The sequence below is a fragment of the Podarcis raffonei genome, chromosome 1 (assembly GCF_027172205.1).
Source record: "Podarcis raffonei isolate rPodRaf1 chromosome 1, rPodRaf1.pri, whole genome shotgun sequence".
NCBI classification, from domain to species: Eukaryota; Metazoa; Chordata; class Lepidosauria; order Squamata; family Lacertidae; genus Podarcis; species Podarcis raffonei.
Window position 1 is genome coordinate 121,432,135 of NC_070602.1, and position 20,228 is coordinate 121,452,362.

Below are 20,228 nucleotides of genomic sequence, written 5' to 3' on the forward strand. Positions count from 1 at the left end.
TTTCCTCAGCTAGACACCACTACTCAGTGAGTTGAGAGCCAGTGTAGCATAGTGGTTAGAGCACTTGGGTTCAAATCCCGACTTGCTTATGAAGCTCACAGGGTGACCTTGGGCCAGTCACAGTCACCCAGCCTAACGTACCTCGCAGGGTTGTTTGAGGATTACAGGGGGAGGAAAGGGTAATAATACTGTATTTTTGGTTTCTATGGAAGCCACCCAGAGTGGCTGGGGAGGCCCAGCCAGATGGGCGGGGTATAAATAATAAATAATAATAAATAATAATAATAATAATAATAATAATAATAATAATAATAATTTTATTTATACCCTGCCCATCTGGCTCGGTTTCCCTAGCCACTCTGGGTGGCTTACAGCACATCTAAAAACATTAAAAAAAACTGGGATGTAAATGTAGTAACATGGAATGGCCTCACACGTGCCACAGAACTTCCCTCCCTCCCCAAATTTCCCCTGGAGAGTTGGGGAAACCCCCAGAGCAGATTATTTTTAGGGTGGCTGCAATGGGTATACTGGGGGGAGGAGAGAGAGAGGGAGTCCCATTGGGCAAAGCAGAAGTCATTCTGTTCAAGCAAAGACATTGTTGAAGACAGCCCAGAGAATGGGCGGAAATTCATGGTGAGGATCTGATGTAGGTATGGCCATCTAAACTTCCCAAATTTCGTGTAACGCGTTGCGAGGAGGCACTATCCAATAAGAACCAGATCTCAACCTCTACTTCGGTCTCCGTGGAGAAAGTGACTGGTATAAGGACACGAGTAATAAAAGTAAATAATCACGGGAGATCTTTTGGTCATACAGCTGTGAATTGTGAGAAAGAGGAAAGTTCTCAATGAATCAGATGTTGTCGTCCCCCACCCCCACCCCGTTATTTTATCATTATTTTTTACTATTTTAGAGTGAGTTCAAGAAGCTTTTGTATGGCCTCTGTTTCTTTCACGCGTTGGTTCAAGAGAGGCGAAAATTCGGACCCCTGGGTTGGAATATTCCTTACGAGTTCAATGAGACGGACCTGCGGATCAGCGTGCAGCAGCTGAACATGTTCCTCAATCAATATGAGGTACTGCAAAGATCAGAAGGGTTTGCTAGGGAGAGACGTGTGAATTTCTTTTCGCATGTGCGTGAATTTCAGTGGATGGGGGAGATAACTCACCAGCACTACTCTGGGAACTTATTGCTGCCGACTGACATGATTAAATCCCACAATGTCCCTAAAACCCTGTCTTAGCTCAGTTGGTAGAGCACGAGGCTCTTAATCTCAGGCTCGTGAGATCAAGCCTCACATTGGGCAAAAGTTTCCTGCACTGACTGGACCAGATTATCCTTGTAGTCCCTTCTAACTCTACAATTCTGTGAATTTTTGAAACACCATTCTGGGGGTTACAATATTGCAGCTGGCAACCACAACATGTCGCAAAGATAGCTGGTTGGATTTTCTTTTCTATCATTTAGTACTTGAGCTTTACATCACCCTTGCTTTTAGCAGGGCCCATGCAAAAACTGCCTTCCTGACTGTTGGAGTCCCCATTCATCTCATCCACTCAATCTGACGGAACCTGTCTTTGCCTGAAAGGGAAGTCCCTAAGTCACTGAGGGTTTGAAACCCATCAGTTCCCCTCACCTGGTTTACCTGGTCAGTTGAAGCTCTTCCCAGGCTGTGGCCACATTGTATAATAACGCATACAAAACAGAATATATAAGAAAGGTACATAGCCGATATTTTTCAACAGAAGATTCATGCCAAGGATCAGTGCTCACTAGATAGTGTAGCTGCTGATACTTGCAACACAGTTGCATAGGACATACCTGTGGAGCATTTTTGCTTAGACAAACACGCAGTGAGTCGAGCTGTGAACTTTTCTTCTGTTAACCAAACATGCTAGCATGTTTGGGAGAGTAGGGAGGAGTCACAGATGAGCTTTCGCTTTGTACGTTTCAGGAGTTGCCCTTTGACGCCATCCGCTACATGACGGGCGAATGCAATTATGGAGGCCGGGTCACCGATGACTGGGATCGGCGGACGCTGCGCAGTATTTTGAACAAGTTCTACAACCCGATCATTGTTACGAATCCTGATTACAAGTTTGATTCCAGCGGCCTTTATTATGCTCCTCCTGAAGGAGAGGTAAGCACCTTAGTGGGGCGCGATGCAGCAGGAGGTTCCCCTGCTTGATCCCCGCTCAAAGAAGAGCAAGAGCTTAGAGGAGGAATCAAAATGCTAATCTTCTTCTGAGACAGTGGCAAGAAATCTGGGGGAGCTCTACAGTGCAGAGCAGGAATGGGAGATGAATTAAATTTGTTTCTGTTTTAAGAAGAGACAGTTCACACATCTTGACCCCGTCACAAACCAAAACAAAGGTGCCCTTCCGAATTTTGCAATGCAGTTCTCCAACCAACCAGTGCGTACAAAAATGAATATCCCACTTCTCCTTGCGCTCAGATCCTGCTTGTGGGTTTTCCATGGGCTCCAGCAAAAACCGCTTTGTATTAGGGAAAATATAAAGATATGCACTGGTCTAAACTGCATGCAATAATGTGTTTATTTTTATTTATTAATTTTTATTCTCTGCAATGCGCTCAGATCCTGCTTGTGGGCTTTCTGTGAGCCCTGGCCTGATCCAGCAAAAAAGAAGAAGAAAAAGCATTATATTAGGGAAAATATAAATATATGTATTGGTCTAAACTGCATGCAATAATGTGTTGTTTATTATTATTATTCTCTGCAAATTGTGGAGAACTGAATTGAAAATTGGAAAGATGTCAACAGAGGATGGCCAGGATCAAGCCACTGATCATTTCTGACACCTGATATTTTTTTTCAGTATGTAAGCTACATTGAATACACAAAGACCCTTCCGTTGAATCCTGCCCCAGAGATCTTTGGGATGAACGCCAATGCCGATATCACAAAGGATCAATCTGAAACGCAGTTGTTGTTTGATAACATTCTCCTCACGCAGGTGTGTTCGTTTTCATATTAGGTGCATTGAAGTTACTGTCTACTTATTATTTATTGGATTTTTCGGACAACATTTTAAATACAGAGAATCTGATCTTCCTTTCTTCACATTACTACTCACTGTAATATTAATGTATTCACTGTCACTTAATGGTGTGGCTCGAGAAGAATTCAAGTATATTATTGGCTGACTATTTTAAAGTTTTCTAATACCCCATATTGATTCCAGAACATAACATCTAATCCATGTTCTGAGTGTTGCAACTGTTGAGAGTGCGTAAAGTTCCCTGATGCTTTAGAAAACTAGCTTGACATAAATAATAATTTAGCAATGGTGTGCTTTTGTATGTATTTTTCCCTTCTAAGTATTAGGTAAAGATAAAGGGACCCCTGACCATTAGGTCCACTCATGACCGACTCTGAGGTTGTGGCGCTCATCTCGCTTTATTGGCCGAGGGAGCCGGCATACAGCTTCTGGGTCATGTGGCCAGCATGACTAAGCCGCTTCTGGCGAACCAGAGCAGTGCACTGAAATGCCGTTTACCTTCCCGCCAGAGTGGTACCTATTTATCTACTTGCACTTTGACGTGCTTTCGAATTGCTAGGTTGGCAGGAGCAGGGACCGAGCAATGGGAGCTCACCCCGTTGTGGGGATTCGAATTGCCGACCTTCTGATCGGCAAGTCCTAGGCTCTGTGGTTTAACCCACAGCGCCACCTGCGTCCCCAAGTATTCTAAGTATTAGGGCATAACTATATGAGATGCAGGAAACCTACAATCAGGATCTAATAGGGTGCAGGATTGGGGCCATGGTGCTGGGGAAGGGGAGATCACCCCAACCCATTGTTTCTCAGACCTAAATTTCTTATTCAGTCTGATCTTTGCCCTGAGGAGTTGGAAATCTAGAATTGAGATCTAGTCGTCAGTTAATTTTCTGTGCAAGAGAGGAAAAGATAGGTGAAGATGTTTGTGTGTGTGTGCGTGCGCACGCAGGTTTCACATTCCCTACCACGTCCGGAACATTTTTCCTGCCACCCGGATCCTGTTCCTCATCCCAGGAATAGAGTTAGCCTCCCCAGGAAGTGTCACCAAAGATGGCTGCAGGCCCAGTTTCTAATGGATCCACCAGCTAATTTCTGTAGACATCAAAATGAGGCCGCGTTATTTTGATGTCTACAGAAATGTATTAGCTGGCGAACCCATTGGAAACTGGGTAATCCAGAAACACACACGCACACAAAAACAAATCTCACTACAGCCAACCAAAGACAACCAACCACACACCCTAGGCCAACCCCAACCTCTCTCACCGCCAAGAAAATAAGAGAACCCACACAAGTGATGCTGACACAAAACCCCACACATACACTAAGTAGAATAGAAGAATTGCCACCCCACCCCACTTGCCATTCCCCTCTTCCCCTTTCCTTCCTAACCTAACACTGTAACACTAATGTCTCACAAATGAAACTGATCTGTAGAAAACGCAACTTGAAAAAAGAGACAATGCACTTAATTTTTGTAAACTAAGAAATCTTTAATAAAAATATATTTAAAATGAAATGAAATAAGGCCACGTTCTGACCAGTATACACCCCAAATGGAAGTTTTGTGGGCCAAACTGCACTGTTGCTTGGGTTTTTGCAATGTTTAATCAACCACACCTTTCCCCCAAAAAATAAAAACAGTCTCGCGCATCAGGTGCCGGCGCCAAATCATCTGATCAAGTTGTTCGCGAGGTGGCGAGCGACATCCAAAGTAAACTCCCCGCCGACTTCCACATCGAAGCCGCGATGAGGAGATACCCGACCACCTACACGCAGAGCATGAACACCGTGCTGGTCCAAGAGATGGGGAGATTCAACAAATTGCTGCAAACCATTCGAGAATCCTGCATCAACATCCAGAAAGCAATCAAGGTGAAGGGACCTTTTGAGAAGGAGGCCTGTTGACTTGGAGCACCCTGGCAAGAGTGGCTGTCAGCTCCCATTAGCGTCGCTGCTGGGAACCTGCCAAATTGCTCTTTTCAGCTGTGATGTTATCCCCATCCCCAAGCTTTGCCTTTAACTGCAATTTGTGTAGGGATGTTCATAGATACCCAGAGAGGATGATGATGATAATTTATTATTTATACCCCGCCCATCTGGCTGGGTTTCCCCAACCACTCTGGGCGGCTTCTAACAAAAGATTAAAAATACATTAAAACATCAGTCATTAAAAACTTCCCTAAACAGGGCTGCCTTCAGATGTCTTTTAAATGTCAGATGGTTGTTTATTTCTTTGACATCTGATGGGAGGGCGTTCCACAGGGCGGGCGCCACTACCAAGAAGGCCTTCTACCTGGTTCCCTTTAACATGACTTCTCGCAGTGAGGGAACCACCAGAAGGCCCTCGGAGCTAGACCTCAGTGTCCGGGCTGAACGATGGGGGTGGAGATGCTTCTTCAGGTATACTGGGCCGAGGCTGTTTAGGGTTTTAGTCAGCACCAACACTTTGAGTTAAGGGACGCGGGTGGCGCTGTGGGTAAAAGCCTCAGCACCTAGGGCTTGCCGATCGAAAGGTCGGCAGTTCGAATCCCCGTGGCGGGGTGCGCTCCCGTTGCTCGGTCCCAGCGCCTGCCAACCTAGCAGTTCGAAAGCACCCCCGGGTGCAAGTAGATAAATAGGGACCGCTTACTGGCGGGAAGGTAAATGGTGTTTCCGTGTGCTGTGCTGGCTCGCCAGATGCAGCTTGTCACGCTGGCCACATGACCCGGAAGTGTCTCCGGACAGCGCTGGCCCCTGGCCTCTTGAGTGAGATGGGTGCACAACCCCAGAGTCTGTCAAGACTGGCCCGCACGGGCAGGGGTACCTTTACCTTTTTAACACTTTGAGTTGTGCTCTGAAACGTACTGGGAGCCAATGTAGGTCTTTCAAGACTGGTGTTATATATATTAGGATATATTTGTATGTATATAGGATGTATTTGTTAGATATCTTCCCTTTCTTAGGTTTGTGAGTTCAGCAGAGTGCATCCCTTTGCAGCTTAAAAGGAGAATCTTAGGCTAGTTTTAGCAATGCAGGATGCTTTAAGGCAGGTATTTCCCCCTTTTAACAATAATCACACAGTCTTGCAAAAGGCTAAGATGACATTTACTCATTCAGAATACAGCAGTATCTTGGTTCTCGAACGTATTCCATTCTGCTTCCGAAAAACGTTTGAAAACCGGAACAATTACTTCCAGATTTTCGGCATTCGGGAGCCAAAATGTACGAGTGCCAGCCAAGGTGTTCGAGAACCAAGGTGCAACTGTACTTGCTGAAGATACAGCAGCTTTGTTCCAGCAGGCTTAAAATAGTAATCCAGTTACAAAGACGTACTTTAGTCCAGTTTAAAATGGAGTCTGGGCTGTGGCCCTGACTTAGCCCATGTTCCCACATTGCTGGAATGAGGCAAAAGACCAAAGAGGAAATTCCTAGCACACCCCCCCCCCCCGGACAGGGCACAGAGGGAGTGTCTCTTGAGTTCTTTCTAGGAAACATGCAGGGAAAAACTCTGAGGACTTCAGCTCCCATCATGTGCCTGTCTAGCAAACATGCGTTGTTGGTTTGTCTGCACTGTAAATATCCCACACTTTGTTCCTCATGTGGGGTGCTGCCTAATGTATTGCTGCCGATCTATAAATGAGAAAGAGAATGCAAAGCTGATCCTGCTTTTTGAAGAGACGCAGTCCTTGGCATTTTTAGGACAGCATCCCAAACCTGGGGTCCACCTACGAAATGAAAACAACAGCATTTGGACAGGCTCTTGGCACCAGCGCATTGCTGAGAGTATGCATGCAAAAGTAAAAAAAAAAATGGTGCAGTGTTGCGCAGACTGGACTTATTTCGGCTTCTTCACCAATATACAGAAAAGAACAAAGTTAATTCTTCAGTTTTTGCACTTCTCTGATTTTTGCAATACTATTCTTGGCTGAAAGAATATACCAAAATTGGGGTCAAGGGAGTGAAGATGGCTGGAAGTGAAGATTTTGGAGCTCATCGCCCTTGTCCCTTAAATTAGCTTCTGTGCAGTGTGTGTATTTTAGGGTACAAAGCATTCAAAAATAAATGCTTTCATGCAGTCTTTTTTTTGAAAATTGTGGAATATGCAGGGAGACAGAACAGACTTACAAACACTTGCAAAACTGACGGGCTGAATAGACTAAACTGTCCCATTGCTTGTTGAGGGCGTGGGAGGGGGCAGACATAGGCTAAGAGAAGGGCAATGCTAAGCACCAATATCCCAACCCCACTGACAGGCCCAGGGATTCCCGCATATTGGTGCAATATTGTGATCAGATCGCATAAATTCAAACTGGCCATGTAAATAAGGACATAAAACTACTAGCCTGCTAATATACAAGGGTCACACCCGTAATATACATTTAATGCACATGGCTTTCTCCAAAGAATCTTAGGTTGGGCATTTTGTCCCTCGGAGCTAAAATTCCCAGCACCATTAAACTACAGTTCTCAGAATTCTTTGGGGGGAAGTCATAAGCTTGAAACGTGTGGTATAGCTGTCATCTACTGCTCTGTTTCCATGCTGGCCCAGAGAGCAGGGGAAGCCTGTAGCCCCTTAGGAGGCTAGTAAAAAAATGCCTTTGACCAAGTGGACTGGCAGATGATAGATGCTTCACTGCCCATCCTTTGCAAGCTCACAGCGTTTCCATGCTGGTCACAGGGGATTGATTTTCCTTCTTTCAAGGCTAGCACAGGAATGAAGCAGGATGAGCCACTTCTCCTCTGCAAACCCACTCACTAATGCATATTTGGAATTCCTGCCGACTCAAATACAGGAGTAGACGCTTATAACGGAGACAGATCACTTGGTTTCCAACTTGACAACACTGAGTAGTTGGAGCTGAAACGGAGGCTAAACCCATCGAGACCGGAGGAAGCTTGTTGATAACAGTTGAGAAACTGCATGATAAAAATAACTGAAGACACAAAGTTGGGTCCACTAATATGTCTTTTCCCCGTCTCCTTATCTCAACCAGGGTCTGGTTGTGATGTCTGCGGAACTGGAAGAGGTGGTAAATAGCATGTTGAAGGGCAAAATCCCAGGCATGTGGATGAGTAAGTCCTACCCGAGCCTCAAACCACTCGGCAGCTATGTGAATGATTTCCTTACCAGACTGAAGTTCTTGCAGGTGAGCCCATCAGAAACGACGTGTTGGGATGCTGATTTTCTGTCTTGATTCTAAATGACAGTTGCACATGTTATGTGGGCCTCTGCTCTTCAGTTCATGTAGTCATGTTGTTTTACTGCAGTTTGGTCACCAGTGCATATGCTAAGAAATGCAGGTAGGTTTTGTTGGGTCTGCACATTAAGGTGGTTGCTGTATATTAAATGTTTTGCAAGGTAGTTAGCTAGCTGGTTCTGGGGACAGGAGATGTGCTGGGGGAGAGAGGAGATGGCAGTGAAGGAAAGTGTTCAGGCAAGTGGATCAGGGCATGAGCTGTAGACTTTCTGTTACGTGTATGGCTGCAGTATAAAATCCACAAGTGCAGAACACCAACCTGCATAGCCTTGAAAATAGGTTGTCAGGTTCTAATTCACATTTCCTTCCCAAAAGGAAAAATGCCAAAGACCACAGAGGGCATTAAATAAGAGTCCGAGGGCTGCATATACACCTTTACATTTTAAACACACACACCCTCCAAGTACCATGGGAACTTCATTTTATTCCTCTCAGAGCTACAATTACCAGCATTCTTCACAAACTAGTTCCCTGGCATGGGGTTTGACAGGAAATAAATCTAAAATGCATGTAGCCTTTTTAAAGAGAGCAAGGCAATTAATTGCAACCTCTGTGTCATGCTGATTGTGTTTGCAGCAAGTTCTGAAGGGGCCCGTAACTTTCTACAAAACAATGTGCCTGTAAAAAAGGGGAAAGGGTCTCCTTCAACTATCAGGATTTGTTTACAGATAGGTAGCCGTGTTGGTCTGCCATAGTCAAAACAAAAAAATTTTCTCCTTCCAGTAGCACCTTAAAGACCAACTAGGTTAGTTCTTGGTATGAGCTTTCGTGTGCATGCACACTTCTTCAGATACACTGAAACAGAAGTTGCCAGATCCTTCTATATAGTGAGAAGGTGGGGAGGGGTATTACTCAGAAGGGTGGTGGGAATGGGTGATTGGCAGATAGCTGTGATGAGCCTGTTGACGACTCTTAACTACTGCAATAGGTCTTACAGGAAAAAGCAAGGGGTGAGAAGGTAAAAAATGGCTTTGTCATGTATAATGAGATAAGAATCCAATGTCTTTGTTCAGACCAGGTCTCTCCATGGTTTTAAGTTTGGTAATGAGTTGCAATTCAGCAGCTTCTCTTTCCAGTCTATTTCTGAAATTCCTTTGTAGTAAAACAGCTACTTTGAGATCTTGTATAGAATGTCCTGGGAGATTGAAGTGTTCTCCTACTGGTTTCTCTGTCTTGTGATTCTTGATGTCAGGATTTGGTCGGTTGGAATCACATGTTAAGGTTTGTGCCTGGAGCTAGTGGGTCTCCTGCACCGCCGACTTCTGGCGATTTCCCTGCTGCACATAACACATTCCCTATTGAGCCAGGGGGTTGTACAACTTGTAATAAAAGCCTCTGTGCAGTAGTAGCATTGGACTCAAAACACCCTAGGTTTCTGCCCTGTGCATTCTTAATGCTGCAATATAACACTCCATTCCCACCCTCTGTCTTCTTGCTGTTGCTGCAGACGTGGTACGAGAATGGAACCCCTCCGATGTTTTGGCTTTCTGGGTTTTTCTTCACGCAAGCCTTTTTAACCGGCGCCCAGCAGAATTTTGCCAGGAAATACACAATCCCAATAGACCTGCTAGGCTTCGACTATGAAGTCTTGGAAGACAAGGAGTACAAGCACGCGCCTGAAGATGGTGAATGCAACCATGTATTCATTAACCACAAAAAAATTGGGGGGCGGTTTATCACCTTTGTATCCTGCCCTTCATCATGGTAGCTGGATGCAGAAGGCTGGGTTGTATTTGGGAAATACGTTTTATGAAATAGTAGACCAGTGTTGTTACTCATCCTACATTGCCTAGGGAGCTTGATGACTGAGCAGGGAATTTGAACACAGGTCTCCCTGCCCTTTGCACTTGAAGAAAATATTCAGAAACTGCATCCGCGGCAAGTGATAAAATAGGCCAACTCTTTGGTGGCATGACAACTATAGTGGTACCTTGGAAGTTGAATGGAATCCATTCTGGAAGTCTGACTTCCAAAATGTTCGGAAACCAAGGCATGGCTTCTGATTGGCTGCAGGAAGCTCCTGCAGCCAATCAGAAGCCGCAAAAGTCGTGTCGGACGTTTGGGTTCCAAAGAACGTTCACAAACCAGAACACTCACTTCTGGGTTTGTGGTGTTCAGGAGCCAAAACATTTGACTCGCAAGGTGTTCGGGATCCAGGGTATGACTGTATAGAGTTAGTCTGCAGCGCAAGAATTCTACTGGCCATTTCATGTGCCATTTGTTTTATCCACAGAATTTTCAAGCCACTATGTGTAGATCCTAATTCACAATGAGCCTTTTGCTTATGTAAATTTCTGCATGTAATTAGACCTGCACACCCAGTGGGAAGCTGCAGCTTGTTTCTGCTTCCATTCAGGTGTAGAGAATACTCAAAATTGTTTCTTACTATTTTGATTGTTGGAGCGACACAAGGCGAGGAACCTATTCATGAGTATTTCCTGCTCACACCTTATTATCAAGCCTACAGTCTGTTTAAAATATGCACCTACCTTTGCCATTTCATGCGCATGGCGTCTATAACCAATGTGCTTTGTCGTGTTTCTTTCTAAATAAATAAGGAGTCTTCATTCACGGATTGTTCCTGGATGGAGCTCGCTGGAACAGGAAGAAAAAGAGGCTAGGGGAATCTCATCCCAAAATCCTGTATGATACTATGCCAGTGGTGAGTATTTATATAATCATCAATTAAGAGCCTTGTAGCTTTATTAAGGCTGTGTTCAGCCTTATATACACGCTTACCGTATTTTCCCCTCTATAACACGCAGATTTTTTCTCCTAAAAAGGAAGGGGAAATGTCTGTGCGTGTTATTGAGCGAATGTGTGGTCCCTGGAGCCGAAAAATCAGGCAAAAATCAAATTGCGCTTCACGGAGAAGGGAAACCTGAAAAGAGGAAGCGGCTGCTTTCCTGCATTCTGCCTGAGGGTCTTACTGCCCACCCGCCTCTGTTTCGTTGCTGTGTTTGCTGAAACGGAACAAAGAGCAGGGAAAGCCCCTCCCCTCCAGGCAAGCAGAGGGGAAAGCAGAGTGTCGTTCCTTCTAATTCCTCTCTGTGCTCTGGTGCTGCTGGGGGAGAAGGAGAGAGAGAGGAGGAGGGAGAGAGGGGGGGAGGGAGAGAGAGGGGGGAGAGAGAGAGAGAGAGAGAGATGGCTGGCTTGGGTGGGGGGAAACTTTTGCCTTTCTTTCCTCCCTCCCGTTAAATCCCTCTCCTGCATTCTTAGCCAGCTGCTTCTCTGCACACCCCTCTCATGTCCCTTCTTTGTTTTTTCTTCGCTCCCCACTTAAAATGTGGTTACAAAGCATAGATCCACATGGATCCTCAGGATCTTCGCATTGGGTCACCCCAAATTCACCATCAGATCACATAGCATGTCCATGGCTACAGCCTGCACCAAAAAAATCACGCACCCACTGTTGCCTGGGGCTGCAATGGTGCAAAAACGTGGTTAAAAAGCATGGATCCACATGGATCCTCAGGATTTTTGCATTGGGTCACCCCAAATTCACCATCAGATCACATGTCTGTGGCCACAGCATGAAGCACAAAAATGATACATCCACTGTTTCATTCAGAATGTTTTTTCCCTTGTTTTCCTCCTCTAAAAAGGATGTGCGTGTTATGGTCAGGTGCGTGTTATAGAGCGAAAAATACGGTATATACTCATTGTATATTACTTCTGTATAGAACCAGGCTGTGAGGGGCTTAGTAACACACCCAATAATATGCTACCGTGTTTTGCAACTTGACGCCACTGAAACAAATGGTCTCTGAGAGGTCAGAAAATGCATGTGTGGCATTAAACCCACAATAATTAACACATACGCACACCTAATTTAATGTTGAACTTGCACATAGTGACCTCTCCACCTGCAATTCTAGAAATTGTGCTATAGCAGCACAACTGTCTCCTTCTTCTGGTTCATATTTGGACAACAGAGCAGTCCAGAAGAATGCCTGCATCCCACGGAAATAGTTTAACACTCATTCTGAGCAGGCCTGAGTCACTAGGTGAATTTCTGGAGCTGTTTCTGTACGGGGGAAGAAGCCACAAGAACTAATGCTTTCTCCCCTGTCTTGATAAAGAGACATTCTTAGAACTCACTCTTTCTTTGCTACAGATGTGGCTAAAGCCTTGTAAAAGATCAGATATACCGGAAAGACCCAGTTACATAGCTCCCGTGTACAAGACAAGTGAGAGAAGAGGAACGCTCTCCACCACAGGCCACTCCACCAATTTTGTGATTGCAATGATTCTTCCGTCGGACGAGCCAGAGGCCCACTGGATTGGACGGGGGGTGGCACTTCTCTGCCAGCTTAACTCGTAACCCAGGTTTCAGATCCGACTACCACTTTCCCTTCTTTGTATAATTCTAATGGCTACCTTTCTTTAAAAAGGTAGCCAAATTTTCCGAAACTTTTAAATCCGATTTGTACCTTTTTGAGTTTGTAAAAATAAATAAGTTTTTTTTAAGAGAGCTTGGAAAAAACCAACCCCACCATGTTTGCTTGTTCAATAATTTTATTTTCTTACGCTCCTTATGGCTAAGGAACATACATAAGATGAACACAACAACACTGTTGACAATAAACAAAAACAGCATGTCATCATTTCCAGCTTTGCATTTATTATTTTTTAAAAAATGGATTTTGTTATAACAAAAAACACCCCCCCCCCAAAAAAAGAGTAGCTGATCTCAGTATTTTTTTCAGGACCATAATCACATTGTTTCAACTATAAGGAAATAAAAAAAAGTCACACTGCATCCTAGGACACCTACAGCATTTTTTCTAAGCAATAATCACAGCTGGTTTGAGTGCAGTGCGATCAACATGGGGATGTCACACAGTGACAGCATCGTAAGAGACACGTAACATTTATGTCCTCCAACAAGTACACGTTTAAATGAGACTGGACTCCAGCAGAACAGAATGGAGAAGCCAGGTAGAAATGTAGCGGAATCCCGATTGTCCCAATTGTGACTTTTAAAAGCATTCGTGTTCCAAAAATGTCCTGGGAATTCAATACTCGGGAAAAACAGGAGAAGCCATGGCTGCTGGGCTGCTTTTCACAAAGTGGTAACATGCACATGTAAGCAAATGCAGAGGATCACCCCATTCTGAAGGAAAATACAAATCCTATCACTTCTCCACGTGACCTGCGTGTTTTCTCTTTAAAAAAAAAAAAGCAAACCCAACCCAAAAATACTATTACAGAGCACTAATTTATTTTTTTGCTTCCCTAGGTAGGCAACATTACGCTACAGCACATGCCAGCGAAAATCAAGAAAAGGCTGTACCTGAAGTAGAGAAAGCTTTATTCATAATTACAAAAATAAACCTTAAAAACCCTCCCTTATCCCATTTTTCCTGACTAAAATCTCACTTCAGCAATGCCACGACCCTTTATTTCAACTTGGCAGGTTTTAATTAAAATGACATCCAAGTTCCCAGCCAGAGAGAAAAAGAGTGTAAAATCCCATTGGTTACAATGGAAGGATCAGCCTCGCTCTTGGGCTCCCAGCCAGACATTCTCAACTACAAATCTCCAGGGAGGAGGAGGAGGACAACAACACTGTGTAGATGCCCCCCAATGCTGTGGCCCTTGTAAGTTCTAGAGGCCCAATGATCCAAACGAATTTTCTGTACCAACAGACTCGCGGGGATCCAAGCCTTTGGTTTGGAACCACCAACTAGTCAACACTCTTGATATCCCCCCAGCTAACACAAAAACGAAAAGCCGCTTGACAAAAGTCACCCAACATGAAGCCAAGTAGTTAACGGTGGTCACACGAAAAGGAATGACTGGATAAATTAAGCGGAAGGGCCAGAAAGTAAAGGCGCACTTTCACTTGGAATGAAGGCCATTAAAAGTTTGCCGACCCAGTTCCTCCACTCGGGCAGAAGGACAAAAACTCCCCACTCTCCAAAAGTCAGGCTGTGTCCAGCTTTGCTTCTAGAGAGAGACCAAGATGAACAAAGACCGAGCAGCATGCTGTAAGAAAGCCCAACAACTGCCGTGTTTCGTTACAGCCGTTAAGACTATATTATTGTCACACCAGAGTGGAAAAGGACTTCCACATCTCCCAAGTAACCAGTATCAGAGCTCGGAGGAGACGGACCAATCTGTACCTGGCAAGACATGCTGCTTGGCACTAAACAATCAAATATTAAAGCTGATTTCTGCAGGTTAAGGCTTTTTTTTTTTTTGGCTGAGCCTGTCCAATCGGTCCGCATGCAGCACCAAGTCAACAATACAGCTGCTTTGCTACAAGGGCATCTCTTTACGTTACTTCTGCAGAGTGGCTCCTGCTGCAGTTCCCGCAGCCGTGGTGGAAGTGGTCAAAATTCAACCACCTTCCTCCAACTCTCAAGGCGGTGGCGTGTCTGCGATGGGAAGTCGATTGGGGCTGGCCTTGCGGGTTCCCACTTTACGAAAAGAGCCACGTTGCAGCAGCAACGTAGGAGGAGCCCCACCCCTAACCTAAGGTGCCGAAAACAAACAAAAAATCAAAACAATGCCAGCACAGCATATGCCGAACGTTGGCCCACACTGAGCAAGACGCCCAACTTTCAGCAGGTGCTCCTGAGCTCAGGTGGCAAGGCATTAAAGGAATACATTCAAAAGAGTTCTGGGGGATTCTGTAAACAGTTACCAAGACTGCCTCAAAGGGCCACTGCTGTGATCCTTGAATCAGCACTTCTCAGCTCCGCGTATTATTATTTTTTTTGAAGGTGAGATAGAATTTGGCTGCCATGACTGAAAAAAATCCAATGCAGGCGCATCATTAAGAGGAGGGAAGGGAGACGTTCAAAGCAGAAAACCGCTCAGTAGTTCAGGTTTCAAGTAGCACTGCTACACATTCTGTACACTACTGCAGCAAAAGGTCGAGAAAGAGTCCACAAGCAGCATTAACCATTCAGCATTTTTGCTAACAAATACCTATGAGCCAACATCAAATACCCAACACCTGTCAACTCAGCCCTATTGTGGAAACAGAGCCCCCAAGGCTCCCAATGCAGAGATTTGCTTCCTTGGGTTTCGAAAGGTCAAAAGTACCGCGTTGTGTGGCCGACATACAAGGGGACAGACTTGTGGATTTGCAGTCTTCTTTCCCAAAGGAGCCGCAAAACACTGCTGGGCTAAGGGGGTGCATGGCAGCGATTGCAAGCAAGAACGTCTTCTTGAGACATCGTACCGACTAGGGGATTGGCAAGGACCAGTAAACAGAAGTGCCTGACCCAGACGAATACACGGTTTCACTTTGGTCACCAACCATTCAGCACAGTGCAAAACAGCGGACATTCCTGGGAAACAAGGCCTGGAGCAAATGCAAGGGTCATGGAACAGTGCACTGCTCATACTGCCCTAAGGCAACCCCTGAACAGCATGCCTGAAACGTTGTTTTTAAATGATGTTTTTAATAAACGCACCCCACCTAGAATGCTCTCCAGTCATGCATTGCCAGACTGTGTGTGTGTGTGTGTGTGTGTGAGAGAGAGAGAGAGAGAGAGAGAGAGAGAGGTGGGAGGAACCAACTCAAAACATTGCAACGAGGCTCAGGGGCCAGCTGTAGAGAATGACAATGACATGTAACTCTTGGACTGGCTATTCAACATTTGCTCAAGTATAACCTGAAAGGCTTTTTGTCAGCAAGGGATCCGACTTCTGCTGCACATTGCAGTGGCAAACTGGGAAAACAACACACTTGGTAATAGCATCCTGGGCATGACGTTTATGTTTCCTGCTTCCAACACTGCCCGATTAAAAGTCTACATCTTACCTTTGGGAAGCTGAGCTGCATTCAATCATTTTTTGTTTTTTGCCTGTTTGTTTGAGCTAAAAAAAACAGGAGCTTGTTTATGCAGACACCAGAATACTGTTACTTGTGAAGCAGCTCGTGCCACTGCTTTGCCTGGGGACAAATGTGCATACAGTACAACAGTGCAGACTTGAAGCCATACAGTAACGTCGTCGCTAACCACAGCGGAGTACTGGAAATGGTCAAAACTGGATGTCCAACACTATTTTGTCTTCGTAAAGGGCAATCACCAACATAATGGCAAATCCCATGAGAAGACCTAAATTCTGGAGGATGAACTGCCCCACGGGACAGTAGCCATGCTCTTCGTCGTCTCCGTCCCCGTGAAGCATTTCTGGAAGCTGAAAGGAAGGAAAAGTATGGCTCTTTAAAGTCAAAGTCACACCACTTTCTGAGGATAGGGGGACGGAGGTGGTCAGAGGATTATGCGCTCCTGCTTCCTCCCTAAGCTAAGGGTTGTTTAAACTGCTTCGAGTGGAGGACCCAATTAGCTGGAACCATGGTTTTGTATATTCTTCTCTAAGGCAGGAAGTGGGACTTCCTGAATCATGGCTATGGAAAATGCTGAATCATGCCCCCCCCCGTTATGTCTGCACCAACCCTTCATCTTGTTAAAACCTCCTTGTTACAGGACACCTTAAAATTCCAGTTGTTTCCATCCCCTTTTATGGTTTGCAGCTGTTAAGAGGTTTGTCTTATTCCTGCCAAGCAGAGCATTTATGTCACCAACAAATCAGCTTTTGAATACAGTGGTACCTCGGTTTTCAAATGTCTTGAAAGTCGAACATTTCGGTTTTCAAACGCCGAAAACCCGGAAGTAAATGCTTCCGTTTTCGAACGTGCCTCAGAAGTCGAACGGCTTCTGCTGAGCATTTCTCAATTAAATTTGCAGACCGCCCTTTGCACCTCGGTTTTCGAACATTTTGGAAGTCGAAGGGTCTTCTGGAATGGATTACATTCAAAAGCTTTCCCTATCAACTTATTTTCTGGCCTATACCATAATGACCTGTTCCACTGTTTCCTGTTACGTAGCGCAACACTTCAAAAGCAGCAATGCAAACCTCAAAGCATGTGAGCCACATACTAGGCTGGTGCAGACATAATGGGAGTATGCATGCGTTCTCCCTACAATGACTTCCCCCTCCTCCACAGGTAAAGGGAGAGTAAGAGGGAATTTGCTTTGGGGGGGGGGGGCACAGGTACAATCCTATGGCCTGTTTTACACAGGCACCAGTCAATTCTACTGCACCTCTTCAGGTTCTTCTATCGGGGGAAAGTTACTTACATGCAAAACTCCAAAAGGTCCTACTCATATTGTGCTGGCAGTACAGGAGTTGTGCCCTGGATAATGTGTGAACACCCAGGGCCCTGCAAGAGCATCCCCTCACTAGGGCTGGGGGCGATATCTGGTTTTCAACATTGTAATGTATCAGCAGCTAAATACCATGATATGCTTGATATATCATGATGCCTGGGATTATCTTGACTCTTCTTCCTCCCAGCCCAAGCCCCATACCACTCCAGCTGGCGGGGGCTTCATTAAACTGATCAGCTGGGGGGGGGGCGTGTGAAGCCTCCTGCCACCCAGCTGAGCAAGCTCCAATACCTCTCCAGCTTGCATGAGCCAGAGGGACATCCGGGTTTTGTTAAACAGCTCAGCTGGGGGGCATGGAGCCTCCCCCCACTCTGCTGAGCGATCCCAATGTTGCTGCAGTTCAAACATGCTGGAGGGTCAGGCTTCTTCAAAGGCGCAGGCAAGCAGATGGAGCCCAAGCCAGCGTTTGCCCTGGAACTTTCTCAGGCTCCGACTACCTGCCTGCACCTTTGGAAGCAACTTGAGTTGGTGGGGTGTACACCTTGGTTTCCCAACAGCTTCGTTCTTGAACATTTTGGCTCCCGAACGTTGCAAACGTTCCAGTTTGCAAACTATTTTTGGAAGCCAAACATCCAACAGGGCTTCCGATTGGCTGCAGGAGCTTCCTGCAGCCAATCGGAAGCTGCGATTTGGTTTTGGCAGTCGAACAGACTTCCGGAACGGATTCTGTTCAACTTCCGAGGTACGACTGTATTGCCAACTCAAAATGTCTGAAACCGGCATTGTATCTGAACGCCATACCGGTTTCAGGCCATCTGCCAATATGTTGCCCGGCTCTACCCCTCACGGCACCCAATCTCCTCTGTCTTGGGAGTCACTGAAGCAGCGTGGTTTCCTCCACGCAACCTAAGGTTTTGGACCTTCCACGGGAAAGAGCTCTGCTGAAGTGGCTCTCCTACTGCAGACCTAATAGAAGGAGGAGACCTAGGCAGTGGTTGGAGTTAATTCAAAAGGGAGGGGACTGCAGGGCACAGTGGGGGAACCTGTGTCACCCTCCCGGAGGTTGCTGGACCCCAGCTCCCCTCCGCCCCAGCAAGCGTGGCCAACAGTCACAGAGAGCAGTATCTGGAGGGCACAGGCTAAAGGGAGCACCTGCAGCCTGCCTCCAGCACACCATGCAGCAACTATTCCTAGATTGCTTACTTTCATTAAGCTATTGCAGAGCTGTGATGTCTGCACAGAATGCGAAGTAGCCTGGGCTCTTACCATATCCACCAGGGCCACGTAGAGGAACATGCCGGCGGTCACTGCGAAGATCCACAGGGTGATGTTATTTGCATACTGTCCCACAGCTGTCCCTATTAGCATTCCGACGTAAGCCATCATGGCTGAGAGGAGGTTGTAAACAATGGCCTGTTTCACAGTCATGCCTGCTTTCAGAAGCACAGCAAAGTCCCCTAAACAGAAAGAGAGACAGAATGACAATGTGATCACAAAAAAGTTCAGGGAATCTTTGCTTAAAGAAATGCAAAAGTGTAATATTGATGCCTGCTGTACAGGCAAAACAGTTGGATGAAAAACAAGCGGGTCCGAGCTACTGGCGTACTTCTATTTTTTTAAATCCCGTTTTATTTCAAAGGGGCAAAGCCGGCCGACATCCTTTTAAGTCTGCAACACGATCAATTCATCCCCCCTCTTGCAATCCTGTAAGCCCTTTGGAGTGAGAATGGAATAGAACACAGAGCCTCAATAAAGCAGTCAGGGTGGAACTGGCAGTGGGGAAGAAAAGCAGCCAGAGAGAACATAGAAACTTTGAAATGAGACAATGAGCGCTGCTGTCCCCGAGGCACATGGTTGGGCAGGAGTCTCCCATGTTCCGGGTCATTCTAAGCGAGAAGCAGAGGGAAACAGGTGCCTCTACAAAGGATGGGTTCAGCTAACATGAATTGATAAGAGGATACAGTCATACCTTGGACGGTGAATGGAATCCGTTCCTGAAGTCTGTTCGATTTCCAAATCGCGGCTTCTGATTGGCTGCAGGAAGCTCCTGTAGCCAATCGGAAGCCGCGGAAGCCCCGTCGGATGGTCGGCTTCCAAAAGAACGTTCGAAAACCGGAACAGTCACTTCTGGGTTTCGATCGTTCGGGAGCCAAAACATTGAAGTAGGCTGTTCGAAAACCAAGGTATGACTGCATAGCACTTTTAAGCTGTAATGGAGCAAATGCTCAAGTTTTGGTGGCATCCTATGAACTGCCAAAATTCAGACGCCTCCAGGTTCCTGTAGCAGCATCTATCTGCAAGACCCGCCCCCATAGGTACTTGCTAAAAGACCTCTTTCCAATGAGCTCTCTTAGCACGACTTGCTCACTCACTCACACTCTAGCAGTGCTTTGCTTCTCCCAGGACCAAATAAAAGAAGCCAGGGGAAGTGAGCAAGAGAATGGGAGTTCTGAGAAGACTGCAAAAGTGGATCTTGCCTGCAGATTTCTGACAGCTACTACTAGTCACCCGGAGACCTCTCAGCATGCAATGGTTGGTTCATAGGGCCTATGTGTGATTTTTACCTTTCTGTTCCAGACCTTTCTATGATAATTCTCTAGAAGACATACAAGTTGCAGAACCTTAAATAATATGCGCCTGGAAAGCTCATTGGTTTGAGCATGGTGCTGATAACACCAAGACTTGCAGGTTCGATTCCCGTGTAAGAGAGCTGTGTATTCCCCATGTTGCAGGCGGTTGGACTAGATGATCCTGTGTGGCCCCAAATGGTGGTAGGAAACGCACAGCACCCCCCTTCCCCTCCCAGGGAGAACTACATAAACAAATGCAGCTGT

The 20,228-nt window shown here is 45.8% G+C and overlaps 2 protein-coding genes across 5 annotated transcripts in view; one reads left to right on the forward strand and one right to left on the reverse strand.

Moving 5' to 3' along the window:
* DNAH7 (dynein axonemal heavy chain 7) overlaps positions 1–12,643 on the forward strand; it is a 163,843-nt gene extending 151,200 nt beyond the window's left edge. For both annotated transcript variants that reach the window (XM_053360481.1, XM_053360487.1), the window contains 8 exons: positions 917–1,078; positions 1,958–2,143; positions 2,841–2,978; positions 4,665–4,895; positions 7,997–8,149; positions 9,708–9,885; positions 10,819–10,922; positions 12,378–12,643. In XM_053360481.1, coding sequence (XP_053216456.1) covers positions 917–1,078; positions 1,958–2,143; positions 2,841–2,978; positions 4,665–4,895; positions 7,997–8,149; positions 9,708–9,885; positions 10,819–10,922; positions 12,378–12,584 — 1,359 coding nt within the window. In that variant the 3' untranslated portion in view covers positions 12,585–12,643. The remainder of the gene's footprint in view (positions 1–916; positions 1,079–1,957; positions 2,144–2,840; positions 2,979–4,664; positions 4,896–7,996; positions 8,150–9,707; positions 9,886–10,818; positions 10,923–12,377) is intronic.
* A 117-nt stretch (positions 12,644–12,760) lies between these two features.
* The window catches only part of SLC39A10 (solute carrier family 39 member 10), a 58,017-nt gene continuing 50,549 nt past the window's right edge, over positions 12,761–20,228 (reverse strand). For all 3 annotated transcript variants that reach the window (XM_053360519.1, XM_053360510.1, XM_053360500.1), the window contains 2 exons: positions 18,661–18,851; positions 12,761–16,420 (listed from right to left, as the gene is read on the reverse strand). In XM_053360519.1, the coding sequence (XP_053216494.1) occupies positions 16,262–16,420; positions 18,661–18,851 (350 nt within the window). In that variant the 3' untranslated portion in view covers positions 12,761–16,261. The remainder of the gene's footprint in view (positions 16,421–18,660; positions 18,852–20,228) is intronic.